The sequence below is a fragment of the Jaculus jaculus genome, chromosome 13 (assembly GCF_020740685.1).
Source record: "Jaculus jaculus isolate mJacJac1 chromosome 13, mJacJac1.mat.Y.cur, whole genome shotgun sequence".
NCBI classification, from domain to species: domain Eukaryota; kingdom Metazoa; phylum Chordata; class Mammalia; order Rodentia; family Dipodidae; genus Jaculus; species Jaculus jaculus.
Genome location: NC_059114.1, coordinates 89142369 through 89156607, shown reverse-complemented (window position 1 = coordinate 89156607; position 14239 = coordinate 89142369). Strand labels below are relative to the sequence as shown.

The 14239-nt window shown below is 42.5% G+C and overlaps 1 protein-coding gene across 1 annotated transcript in view; it reads right to left on the bottom strand.

Annotated features, from left to right (window-relative positions):
* Dnah5 (dynein axonemal heavy chain 5) overlaps nt 1-14239 on the bottom strand; it is a 247680-nt gene that overhangs the window by 81631 nt on the left and 151810 nt on the right. The window contains exons 50-53 of the mRNA XM_045132474.1: nt 11734-11957; nt 8954-9152; nt 5499-5671; nt 1522-1652 (exon numbers count right to left, since the gene is read on the bottom strand). Of these exons, the coding sequence (XP_044988409.1) occupies nt 1522-1652; nt 5499-5671; nt 8954-9152; nt 11734-11957 (727 nt within the window). The remainder of the gene's footprint in view (nt 1-1521; nt 1653-5498; nt 5672-8953; nt 9153-11733; nt 11958-14239) is intronic.

Below are 14239 nucleotides of genomic sequence, written 5' to 3'. Positions count from 1 at the left end.
AATTCTGCCTTGGTCCTGGCGGGCACATATGAGCCTCCCTTGGTGACACAGGTCAGTGGCATGCTTTGCCCATCAGTGCCAGGTAAGCAAGACTCCCTGGTCCCAAACCTCAGAATTAACTGCAAATAAACAAATAAAAACTAAACTTCCCAAGCTGGCTTCCTGATTCCAGCCTCAACTTGGTTAGCTGTGACACTTTAAGTTTTCAAAACCACCTCTGCTCACTTGCACACCCAGGCAAGTTTCATTTAATATTTAATGCGCTCAGATGTGACTTCACACGTGCTGGCGTTTCTGCCAGAAAACTCCTGCATGCTCTTCTCTAATTCCTACTCAGCTTCCATGTCATTTTAACACCACTTCCTCTGGAACGCCTTCTCTGATCTGTGTATCTATTTCCCATCATCGACAGACAGCATCCACAAACCACAGCGTACTGAGAGAACTGCTCATTGCTGCCCCTTTCCCAGTGCTGTAAGCACCAAGACACAGGCTAGGCTTATCTTTGCTATACACTGACCCTAGACTGTTGCCAAAGATCATGTGGAAATGGTTTGATCCTCAGCCTGCGGTGCCATTAGGAGGCAGTGGAATAAAGAGTGGGTTGTGCCTAGTAGAAAGAAATTAGATCACTGAGCATTGAGGATGTGCTTTTGAAGTATAGACTGAGGGGCTAGCCTGATTCTTTTTCTCTCTCCTTTCTTCCTGTCTCCCTGTCTCCTTCCCTGCACCCACAAGGTAAGCAGATTTACTCTATTACACCCCCATGGACTCCCTGTCCTGATCCGTGCCATGGACTAAAACCACAAACCAAAACAAAACTTTCCTCTGTTCAAGCTCATTTATCTCAATTACTTTCCCCAGTGACAGCTGCTTAACGCAAACCTCGTTCCTAGTCAGTGCTGAGCACCTAGTCAGTATTTCAGAAATATTTTAAGTTCTTGAATATAGAAATTTTCATCATCTATTTTTCCACTGTTTCAACATTGTTAAAATCTGTGTTTAAGCCTGGGCCTGGAGAGATTGCTCACTAAATAACGGCACTTGTTTGCAGGTCTGAGGGCCCAGATTCTATTCCCCAGTACCCACATAAAAGTCACACGCACAAAGCAGTACATGTGACTGGATTTTGTTCACAATGGCAGGAGGTCCTGCCATGCCCATAAAGAAACAAAGAAACAAAAAATTGGAGGAAAAAAGGGAAATCCGTATTTACACTTAAGCTGTATACATTTTTTCTAAAACACACCAAAACTAGCACATGTAGTGTTCGTACTTTATGTAACACAAAATCAATGAGGTACCAGTTCAGTACAGTGATGAGCTGAAATGTTTCAAAAGAAGATTGTTGGCGTGAAATGTTCATGGTCTATGACACTGGTTAAAGGGAGATATGTCATTATTCAAGAAACAAAACTACTGTGGTTCTTAACATATATAAGAAAATGCATTCTTAGCTTAAGGTAGACTCTGAGAACCTCTCTTCAAAGTCCATTTTAAGTCAGTATAAAAGAGTTTTACCTTGTCAAAGTGATCTGGAAGGAGGTATAACCAGCAATGAACGAAGCCAGTCTTGTCAGGCTCTGCTTTCCTGATCCACCCACCCCAACGAGGAGGGCATTTCCCCGAGGAGTGCGAATGACTCGAGAGATCTACAGTACCGAACAGAAAAGGCATGCACCTTTCAACACATAAACGTACCATTTTTCCTATGTAACTGACATAATAATAAGCTCAAATATCACTTGGAAGACACAAGTTTCTCAAGATCGGACCACAGACATGCTGGCTGATGGAATGCGGACACCTCTGAACCATGACAGCACTTGGCATGCCCTGAGGATGTGACTGTGGTGTGTGCCCTCAGGAACCCAGAGGACACCAGCACTAGAGAGTCCAGAAACAACCCAGACTATGGTGGGCTCCGTGTTTTCAGAAATAAAGGGGACTTTGAGGTGTCCTTTTAGCTTGCCCAACCCAAAGTAGTATGATAAGAAACGCAGCAGATTTGCAGACAATATTCATCCTTAGAAAACAGAGCACACAATTGATGAGAATACCCTCCATGTCTAAACAGAAGTATTTTAAATCAAAGGGAATGAAAATCCCAAATTACAGCAGATGTGGTGGAAGTTTTTCTTTAAAGAAACTGTGTGAACACTACCAGAGACAGTAAGGCCCATGGTATCTGCCAGCAAGGGGTTAAAGCCAGGCCAGAGCTCCACTACACCACCTTTTGGACACAGGCCATTCTTGGTCACCTCGTGGCAGAAGCCCACCCATACTAATTCACTTTACTAGTGTTGAGTGAGGGGCTTAAACCATCAGTCTTCTAGCCCACCTAGAGAGGATTCAGCGTACAGTTCTGGGTCATCTTTCCGCCTGTGTGCAAGTTTGTTCCTGTTTCTTCATCATTATAGTTTGAGTCTGGAGTACTGCTATGAAATTCAATTTCTAAGTCAAATAACAGAAAGGGGTGAGGGGTAGAAAAGGGTCACCTCTCTGGTCACTGGGGCTCCGCACGCTTCCAACGCTCTTAATTTTCTCCTCTAGCTAGAGTATGCTCTACTCCTGCCAGGAGTATCACTGAGTAAGTAATGAGTCACCCCCACCTCAGTGAACACTTGGAAAGGAGATCATGCTGGTCATGCTGCCCATCTCTCTGTAGACCAGCAAAGACAGGGGCGGGACACGTCACCTGTCCCCTTAACTCACTGCTCATTCCTTCCCTGAGGTCCTCTCCAAAGTCACTGCGAGTGCTAGGGATCTCCTCACACCGCCTCCTAGTATAAATCCAAATGACAAAGAACAGGCAAGGAAGAAGCTACTAGAACCTTCTAGACCTTGCCACTTTGCAACCACAGTTGCTTCCTTTCTTTGATGTGGGTGAATATAGTAGAGTTGATATTAGGCATATAGTTTACATATTTGGTTTGAAGGAATCTTCATCACAACATTTTTCCTGAAACTAGTCTAAGATCACATATTAAAGTTTCCATTTCCAATTTCTGGCATGTGATAAACCCTTGATAAGTTTAGAAAATGAGCAGATACTTGAAGAAACAAATAGCTTTAAGATAAACTCAAAACACTTACACTTATTATGTAGTTAAAATCAGAGATTACAGGAGAAAACACACTTAAAGGACTTCAAATGGGGTCTTCTGTCTTATAAGGCATGACTGGGAAAAAGGTGTTCATATATTTATTCCATTAGCAGGTCTTTAAGTCCGTGGTGAACACCCTGCCCTGCAGACACACTCACACTGGGGAGAGGGGCCTATTGGAGGAACCCAGGTGAATGATAGGTAGAGGGAGGAATGACAGCAAGAGGAAAAAGGAACACCAGGGAAAGATAACTGCATCAGCAGGAGCGAGTCTTAGTTTCAGAGCTAGAATTTGATGACTGAAGTTTATCATCAAAGAAGCTGCACAGTGGATAGACATGGTGGTACACATCTGTAACACCAGCCTTCAGGATGCTGAGGACTGTCAATTTGAAACTAGCCTTGGCTTTGTCCTAAGAACAAGGTCAGCTTGGGTTACACAGCGAGACACTGACTCCACAAACACTGAACAAAACGTTAAAAATGGAAAAGACGTCAGGCGTGGTGGTACACGTCTTTAATCCCAGCACTCAGGAGGCAGAGATAGGGAGATCACCAAGAATTCGAGGCCTCCCTGACAGTACAGAGTGAATTTCAGGTCAGCATGGATTAGAGCAAGACCCCACTTAAAAAAAAAAAATAGAAAAGAAAAAGCTGAAGTGTGTTTTCAAGACGACCATGAATGAATGTGTGAGTCAGTAAATACACAAATAGTAAGTGAGTAACCGCATCGTCAGTGTCAGGGGTTGGGTTACTCCAGGCCGGTTAGACCGCCTCTCCAACATGTGCTCGGCCAGGAAGCTGCCATCAGTATCACTCATTTAGGATACAGGCTCCTTCATCAAGCTCTAGGCCTAATGAAACATTCAACTCATAGCCAACTATTCTCAAACTGTTATTTATATCAGGCTTTGAAAGGACACTGGGGCTCATGGTTCAGTCCAAACAGATGGCTCAGGGTCTGAGAATCCACGGATATGCCAAGCTAAGTGCCCTCTTGCTGGGCATACCCACCCCCACAGTCCCTCTGTCTTCCTCCTTCTCCACCTTCACTCCAGGACTAAAGAAAGGCTTTTGCCCTTTTACAGGAGGAAAGGAAACCACATTGGCGATCCTCATTTTCGCAGAGAAGGTACAATAGACAAGCTCTGAAATTGCCTCCATTTCTAAGACCCAGGAATTATTAGAGGAGACAACTTGTATTGACGAGATTGTTCCTCATGGTTAAGCCAAAGTGGTCGTTTAACAACCGCCAATTACCATCTTTCTAACTAAAGGGATAGAGTCCCGAAAAGTAACTGATGTCAGTCAACAAAGTGAGAAGACTCACAACACATTTTCATGGCATGCCTAATAGCATAGATAAATTGGATCACATAAGCTTTTAATATATTTTATTTCCAACCTTTGAGGAATGATCAATTATCCTAAAAGTAGATACTGTAATGACTCATATGACAAAACTGTACTTTGCTGATAGATTTCATTCTAGCAGAATTTGCCTTTTTTTTGGGGGGGGGGGGGGGTTGAGGTAGGGTCTCACTCTGGCCCAGGCTGATCTGGAATTCACTGTGTACGCTCAGGGTAGCCTTGAACCCTACCTCTGCCTCCCGAGTGCTGGGATTAAAGACATGCGCCACCACGCTCAGCTCTCTAGCAGAATTTTTATCTGCTCAAAGTAGCTGTTTATACACTGTTTTTTTTAAATTATTGGCTTTAATTATGGTAAAAATATATACATAACAAAATTTACTTAAAAGGGTTTGCTAAAACCCTTTTAAGTGAAAATTTAATAGCTTTAGGCTGAATTACATTGTGTGTGGTCATTAACGCTGTCCATATCCACAATTCATTGTATCTTGCAAAAAAAAAAAAAGGCTTAATCCATTAAACACTGATTCCCACTGCCACTCTCCACCCAGCCCTGGTGATCTCTACTCTGTTTTATAGCTCCATGAAGTTGAACACTCTAGGTGCCTGATATAAGCAAAACCCTATAGCCCATCTGGCTATTTCACTTACCTTAATGTATGCTTACATACTACTCAGTAGTAATAACCTTGGCATAAAATAAGCAGGCCTTACCCACATTCTGAACTCACATATCATCCACATTCATCTCATGTGGCTAAAACACTTAGCTAGAAACTATAGAGCAATGCTGAATAAAATCATCACATTGTGTATTAGAAGCACACATGCTCTTATTTTAAGCTTGTAAGATAGAACATGTTGCATTCGGTTTAGAAATTAAATTGGAAAGTAACACTGACTTTTCTTTTAAATCAAGTGCTTCCCTAGGAGATAAAAAGGAAGGTGGGGGGGGGGCTCTTCTGAGTGAAATCATAGCTTGGTCCTTCCTGCCAAGTTCTCGTCTTAATGGTGATATACCTTGACCAAGTGGACCATCGCATCCACAAAGAACACCATGTCCATGCCAGGGCCACGGACGCTCTCATTATAGAGCTGCAGGAACACATTGAGACGCTCCCTTAGGTGATGAAAGGATTCTATTGGCTCATAAATTTTGGGCATTTCAGCATCAGCCTCCTCAGACGTTTCACCTTTGGTGGGAAAGAAAAATCGATTAGGTGTTCTTCAAGCTCTGTCCTTTGCTACTACCATTTACATAGTATACTCAAGCTTCTTTAATTTAATACTAAATAATATTAGTTTTCATCAAATGCCATTTTAAAACCTTTCAGGAAAAAAAGTAAAGATTACTGTAGTAGAATTGAGGATTATTTTTGTTGGCTTGTCTTTGTTGTTTGTTTGTTTGTTTTATGGTGTTTCAAGGTACAGTCTTGCTATAGCATGGGCTGATCTGGAATTTACTATGTAGTATCAGAATGGCCTTGAACTCATGGCAATCCTCCTACCTCTGCCTCCTGCATGCTGGGATTAAGGGCATGTGTTACCAAGTCCAGCTTGAGTTTTTGTGTTTTTTAAATACATGCAATACTAATTCTTTCTTTTGTCCAGAAAGAAACAACTCAAATAATGTTATATTTATTTAATTCAATGTGAACCCACAGTGGAATTTGGGTCTCAAAGCTCCTCCCATAGACATGTGTTTGTTATTTTAAAAAAAAAGTTCAAGGCTCGATTCCCCAAGATCCACGTTAGCCAGATGCACAAAAGGGCTCACCCGCCTGGAGTTACTTTGCAGTGGCTGGAAGCCCTGGCGCACCCATTCTCTCTCTCTCTCTCTCTCGCTCTCGCTCTCGCTCTCGCTCTTGCTCTCGCTCTGCCTCTTTCTCTCTCTGTCTCTCTCAAAAGGGCCCCGGCTGAAACTAAGAACAACTGGTGAAACAAGCAAGGGTGCTGTTTTCTTGTTGAACCAGATACCAGCACAAGGGGGAAGGAGACCAACACAGAGAAAAATCAACTCCCACCAAATCCGAGATCCAGAGACCCAGAGGCCCCCAACACCTCATCACTGAGGCAGACCAAATATGAACCCAACATGGCTCAGGGAAATTTTGCGGAAGAAGGGGTGGAAAGAATGTCAGAGCCACACGTTGGGTCAGGATATGCAGACATTTATCCTACCTATAACTGTGGGCTAACTCCAGAATGTACGACCCATATACTTCAACTAGGAGGGGCGAAGGGGAGAGGGTAGGTAATAGATGAGCCTAATAATGGTACCAACTTGAGTGTATTCACTGAGTACAAAAACTAATTAATAAAAAAGATAAATAAATAAATATTTAAAAAATAAATTAAAAGTGAGGACTTAGTTTCAGCATTGCAAGGAAGGGGCTAGAAAGATTGCTCAGTGGTTAAAAACACTTCTTTGCAAGGACTGCTGGCCTGGGTTCGATTCCCCAGCACCCACCTACAGCTGGGTGCAAAGTGGCACATGCTTGTGTGATCCCAGCATACCTACAACAATGGGAGGCAAAGCTAAGCTGGAGGTGCCTAGATCCACACCCAGTTAACACCAGCAACAAGGAGAGAGCATGAGCCACACAGACCCACAGGGTGCTCGAGGGCAAGCAGACCCTTCAGCACTTATGAGCATCTTCAGCTGAGCTGTCCTACCCTAACCTTATGACAAAACACAGAGTGTGGCCCCAAATGCGTTCAAATCCACCCATTTGCCGAGCACTCGCTACTCAGATGGCTCTAGTTATAACTCCTTCACGGATGTTCCGTCCAGGCTATGGGAAGCCAAGTGGTCTGAAGTCACAGATTGGGCTTCACCCTGTAAAGCACTGGCCCCAATGCAGTAACATGCTTGGCTCCTTGAAAGTGACTATCCTTCTCAAATCAGAGGAAATAAAATGATAAGTAAGTACAATGAATACAAGGTAAAATTCTCTTAAGATGCCCTTTCTTTCCCTATAGGGCTCTGTACATGTTTGACTTGATTTAAAGACAAGCATGGGGCTGGAGACATGGCTTAGTGGTTAAGCGCTTGCCTGTGAAGCATAAGGACCCCAGTTCAAGGCTCGACTCCCCAGGACCCACGTTAGCCAGATGCACAAGGGGGTGCACGTGTCTGGAGTTCGTTTGCAGTGGCTGGAGGCCTGGCGCACCCATTCTCTCTCTCAATCTGCCTCTTTCTCTCTCTGTCTGTCGCTCTTAAATAAATAAATAAAAATAAACACAAAAATTTTAAAGACAAGCATGGCCACCTCTTTCAACTGTATAGTCAGCACTGAATGCCTCTTATCAGCTGTCATTCAGAAACTTTTGATAGACCACAGACATTGTTACCAAAAGTAGTCAGGGGCTACCAGGACATTTCCAATGAAGAAGACATGATTAGTAGGTATTTAAATGTGCCTTTTAAATATGCAAGCTAATTAGAGTCCACCATCAATTTCACAAGAGAATTTCAAATGAAAGAATATTTCTATGGGGACAAAATTCATAACACTGTGTCTCAAAATGCTCCCTTCAATGTCGTTCCTCCCTTCTCGGTTACATTAAAATGGCAGCTCACAGAATTCAAGGCTTCACTTTTCATCTTCAACTTTCAGATGGTCTGAATAACAGTACTGATTGTCATCACTTTCTCTGCCTTTCATTCAGCAGGAGGTGTGATCCAGATGCCCACACACTCTAGAGAGAACACTTCCTTCATTCCCCACAGTGCCTATGACGTGCACATTTGCATTTGCATCTGCGATCATGAATAAGGTTCAAGAAGGTCCAAGATATATCAGCTCATCAATAATGGGCCAGTGTGGTCGTTTGAATGTGACAATGGAAATGTATGTTTTAATTAAAGATGTTTTAATTAAAAGTGAACTTGTAACTTGGGTCTCTAGCCTTCTGACTAGAGGAGATGTCACGGGGTGGGGGGTGTTCCTGGAGTCCAGCCCTAAGGCGTGTTTGTGAGTGGATCTGGTTGTCAGTCCAAAGGTGTGGAGACAGCAGTTTGAGCTCTGGCTGTTTGCATTTGTGGTGCTGTTTGTGGTTTCTCTCTGCTTGGATATGTAAAAGGGAGCCAGCTTCTTCCACCAGTGATGGAACTTCCCCTGGATCTGTAACCCTGAAATAAATCTGTGCCCCCATAAACTGTGTCTACATGGATGTTTGTCCCAGCAAGGTGAAGCTGACTACCACTGCAGATGGACAACAAGCCACAGGTACCTTGTATTCCACCCTAAATCCTTACCCTACTTAGTATCCAAGAGGGATAAACACAAAAGTAATTCAACTCTGAGCTCTATGATTACGCAGCCACCACCCCCTTGATATCCACTGAGCACTCATGTTACCCTACCCTTGTGCCAGGAACATTCTAGACAAAACCTCAACCCCTGCAAGCAGAACCTTCTGTCCTCGCGTCTCCCGTGTGGTAGACTTCAGAGCCTGCTTGCTTCACTTACCTGGAGCTTCCGGTGCATCCCTCAAGAAATCCACGAAATAAGCGTCAACCCCACAGTCCACCACGGGTGTTTTCTCTTCACCAAGCTCCTCCTCCACCAACCTGACTAAAGCCTTATCAAACCAGGTCACGTCCTCAGACACAATGAAGCGGTCAGCTATCACACGCTTACACTCGTGTTTCCACAGCCTTAGCAGCTCCTGGGAAAGACAACAGTAAGTACATCATTAACTCCTATCATGCCACAAATGGAAGCTCAAACTGATATATTATGGTGCATCATCTTTCTGCCTTTAAGGCAACACTTCAAAAAGGGTTCAAATATGCCCAAAATTTACTTCAGATTGGTCTCATATAGGTTTATTGTTTTGTGGTCTCTGATTTAAAAAGAAAACATATCAAACAACAAACTAATACCATAGAAAATGGTCTTCAGTTTGTGATAACTCAGTCATTTTGAACATGACGCCTACTGTCATGTTGCCTGAGTGCGGAATAAAATACCCCATGAGCAACCCCTGTGTGCGTACAACGGAGGTGTTACAAAGGCATACTGAATTAACACAAGTGAGGAAATTTTGAGACAAAAATATCTGCATTATCTGAACAAAGCAACACAGGCCCCAAAATTCACTGAAATATACAACAGTCCTGTTGTAGACCAAGAAAAATAAATATTTGTCTGAGCTCATGATTAAGATTCAAAGGTGAGCAGACATGTCTTACTTCATGACTTAAAAGGCTGGATTGCTGATGAGAATATTCTATTTGATTACCAGAATACAAAAAGTATAAATCGGTTTCCAGAGTATAAAAATATATTCAATAGCTCATTCACTGAGGAAAATTTCATGGCAAAACCAACTCCATAATTGTTTATGCAGACCTAAAAGTAGTGTCAAACAATGACTACCCAAATATAGACTATGGGAGAATCATATCCCTTAATTCTACATATATGCCAATAATGGTTAGTTTATTTGTTTTCTTGAGAGATAGTTTCACTCTAGCCCTGAATGGCCTGACCTGGAACTCATTCTGTAGCCCAGGATGGCCTGAAACTCATGATGATCCACCTACCTCAGCATCCATGGTGCTGGGATTACAGGCATGAGCTACCATGTCTGGCTAATTGGCTAATAACTTTGTGGGGAAAAAAATCAATTTGAAATATTCACTGAGATAATACTGACTCTCAAGCTATTATAAGAATTGTGGGTTTCCACAAAATGCTTACTCCTGAAAAGTGACCAAGTGTGGTGACCTATTTTTAAGCATTTGTGAGAAAGATGAAAAAGGTTTGTGGCAGTTGGCACATGATGTGCTTACTGGCAGTTTGTTGACAATTCTGCCCTCTCTGTGTTTAAGTAGGGAACTCTCCAAGAGCCAGGTGGCTTACTACACCTCAGCTCCACAAAGAAGAGATAGCCTTGCCTTATGCTAAGCACACAGCATGCTTTGAGGAAGAAAGCTTACTAGGTTGTTAACCTATGTTCTTAGCTAGAAGGAAATTGTTTTGTTCTTCATTGGTGGGTGTGCCATGTGTGTCTGTGTGTGTGTGTGCATTCTTATAAAACTAAGAACTGTTACACTCAAGTTATATACAAATGCTCATTTTTTATTAAATGAATTTTCTACTCTGCTGCCTCTTTTCGATTTTTGCCAGCATGCACAATCATTTTAGTACACCTAGTTACATGGTCAAATCATGGATGATTACCAAGATGATTGTTTTTCATTCTGAATGCTTATATATAAAGATAATTACCTATTTAACTTACCAAGTCAAGCTCCAAGTATGAAGACTTATAGACTAAATCAAGCTTGCTTGTTTCCATTATTTATTATTATAAGAAAACAGTATCTTATGGGAAAACAAAATCAATTGTTTCATTTTAGTAATTAGGAAATAATTGTGCATACTATTTTCATAAACATGAATCAATTTAATTACAACTTGTAATTAAAATTTTCTGACCCAATGTTTACTTTTTTCCTTGTTCACGTTAATCAGTACCAGTGAGGAAATGAACATTCATACTAAATATATCTCAAAATATTTTTGATAATTTATGTGAAAACACAGTTAATAAAAATATGTAGGAAAGCCGGACGTGGTGGCTCATGCCTTTAATCCCAGCACTCCAGAGGCAGAGGAAGGAGGATCGCCATGAGTTCAAGGCCATCCTGAGATTACGAAGTGAACTGCAGGTCAGCCTGAGCTAGAGTGAAACTCTACCTCAAAAAAGAAAAACAAAAATAGCCAGGCCTGGTGGCGCACGCTTTAATCCCAGCACTCCTCGGGAGGCAGAGGTAGGAGGATAGCCGTGAGTTCGAGGCCACCCTGAGACTACATCGTGAATTCCAGGTCAGCCTGGACTAGAATGAGACCCTACCTCAAAACAAACAAACAAAAAAAAAACCCAAAAACTATCTATTTATGTAGGGAAATACCATTCTCCAGCGGTGTGTGTGATGCGTGGAGGACGTGGAGCGCATGCGCAGTGCTTGTCCGGCTCACGCTCGGCTCTGAGCAAGGCGGGGCTCTCGCTGCCCGACGCCGGTAGGACCGGCTGCGAGCTCCCGGGAGCTCCCCGGCCTCTGCCGCCGTCTCGGTCCGGGCATGCTGAGGCCACAGCCACACATGAGCACAGCTGTCCTTGTGTGGGTTCTGGGTTCTGGGGGTCCAAACTCAGGTCGTCACGCTTGCACAACAGGCAAACGTGCCCGCAGAAGCATCGCCCAGGCTGCGATTGCTTTTCTCCTTTAAATATCACTTACATCAGGTTCCCTGATGACCTCTGAAGTTGTGTTCAGCATCCCTTGCCAGATTCTAGAGAGATCGCGAAGGTTGAACACGTAGTGGAATTTTGCAGGTGTGGGAAGCATCTTAACCTTGGTCACCTGCCACAGGCGGCGTGTCAGGGGCACCAGTCTCATCACTGCATCTCGCACCTCCTCTGAAAAACCCCGCTGGGCACAGTAGTGGCCTACCCCGATTACACCTAAAAGGGTGAATGATCATAGCACCTTAACTAGTCACTCAGAAAAATTCAGTTAAAATGGCAAGCACTGTAATGCAGAATTTGCACAAATGTAATTACATATTTTAACAGGAGCTACAGTTTAAAGAAAATATTATATAGTGTTCTGATGATTTTTCAAATATTGAAAATAGCTAGAGGCTTAACTAAGTCACTGCATTGTCATCAAGAAGCACCACTGAGAGGCTGTTAAGACAGCTCAGTGTTGGAGCCCTGGCGTAGCATACACAAGGCCCTGGATTGAGTTCCCAACACAGAAGAAAAAGAAAAGAAAAAACAAAAAAGAAAAGAGGGGACGGAAAGAGGAGGTAAATACTGCTGAAATCTCTCAATATACTAATTTAATATTATTAACTTAGTAACAATGATAGACATACAAAATTGCCATATAAAAGGATTAAGAAAAATGTTTCACTAGATCCTATACAATTTCCTATCCCATTGTTGACTTTGCATACATCTTACACTTTCTGTATAATATTTTCCAGACATCAATGAATAATTAAAAGTGATAGTAGTGATTACTTTTAATCTACTTTTCTTCCCCAAGTTTAGATAATTCAAATGTCATTTAGTTTCCAAACCTTGCCACCGCTGTGACTGAAGGCAGAGTGCTGCCACACTCCACTACCCTGGGGTGCTAAAATGACATTTTAGTCTGCCAGAAATTAATTAGGGTAATCTTAATGAGTTTTTTTTTTCTTAGTAGCAGTTTCAGAAATTGTAAATTAATACCTAACAGAGTTTTCCATAACGTTGCTCTCTTCTTATGGAAAGAGCAATTTAAAAATCAGTCATAGGGCTGGAGAGATGGCTTAGCGGTTAAGCACTTGCCTGTGAAGCCTAAGGACCCCAGTTTGAGGCTCGATTCCCCAGGACCCACGTTAGCCAGATGCACAAGGGGGCGCACGCGTCTGGAGTTCGTTTGCAGTGGCTGGAGGCCCTGGTGCGCCCATTCTCTCTTCCTCTATCTATCTGCCTCTTTCTCTCTCTCTGTTGCTCTCAAATAAATAAAAATAACTAAAAAAAGATTTTAAAAAATCAGTCATAAGTGCATTTTCGTTGGTCAGTTAAGTATACATGGTCATATATTGAGCTAGAAACTCTTCAGTTAAGTTACATCAGGAGCACCACCTCTTTCATCTATGAATAATTATTACTGTCTTTTCAGCTACTCTGATGATCAGAGAAGGAATTTTAATGTATTTGTGGATCTTTATGGTGATTTGAATGTAGAATGTCCCCCAGGGACTCATGTGTGAATGCCTAATCTCCAGCTGGTGGTGATCTTCCAGAAAGTTGTGGAACTTTTCAAAGGCAGAGCCTTGAAGGAATTGTGTCAAATGCAGGATGATGTGGCCAAGTCCTGAGAGCTCCTCTCTCTCTGCCTCCTCCTTGCCGATGTGACTGCCTGACACCAGCTTCCTGCTCTGGCCGGCCTTGCTGCCCCACCATGATGGGCTCTGTCCTCTGGATCTGCAGGCTGTTTAAGCCCTTTTTTCCCCAAGCATACCTCTGTCATTTATTTTGTCCCACAAATGAGAAGGTGAATGTTAAAATTCCTTGGTCAAAAAACATTGTTTGGGGTTGAAGAGATGGCTTAGTGGTTAAGACACTTGCTTTGCAAAGCAAAGGACTTAGGTTCAATTCCCCAAGTCCCACATAAACCAGATGCAAAAGGTAGGGCATTAAGCAAGGTGTGGTGGCACACGCCTTTAATCCCAGCACTCGGGAGGCAGAGGTAGAAGGAACGCCATGAGTTCAAGGCCACCCTGAGACTACATAGTGAATTCCATGTCAGCCTCAGCTAGAGTGAGACCCTACCTCAAAAAAAAAAAAAAAAGCAGGGCACGTATCTGTAGTTCATTTGCAGTGGCTGGAGTTCTTGGTGCACCTATTCTCTCTCTCACTCTCTAATAAATAAACTTTTAAAATTTAAATTTAAAAAGCATTGTTTTCATTTTTAATTTTATTCATTATTTGTTAAAGTATCAACTACATGTTTTAACATTGGATTATAGTGAGGAGTCTGCCCTTAAAGAAACAGCTGATCTCCATGTCCATTTCATGTTTATCTTCCTTGCTGAAGAAGTTAACAACAGTTAATTAAACTAAAAGAAAAAAGGTAGAAAAGATCCACTTTGGCACCTAATTCAGTGCCACCTATAACAAATCATTGTGTGAGTCAAAAGAGTAAAGACTGATAAGACTGTGGAGGAAAGAGCTGAGAAATGCTCTCTGCA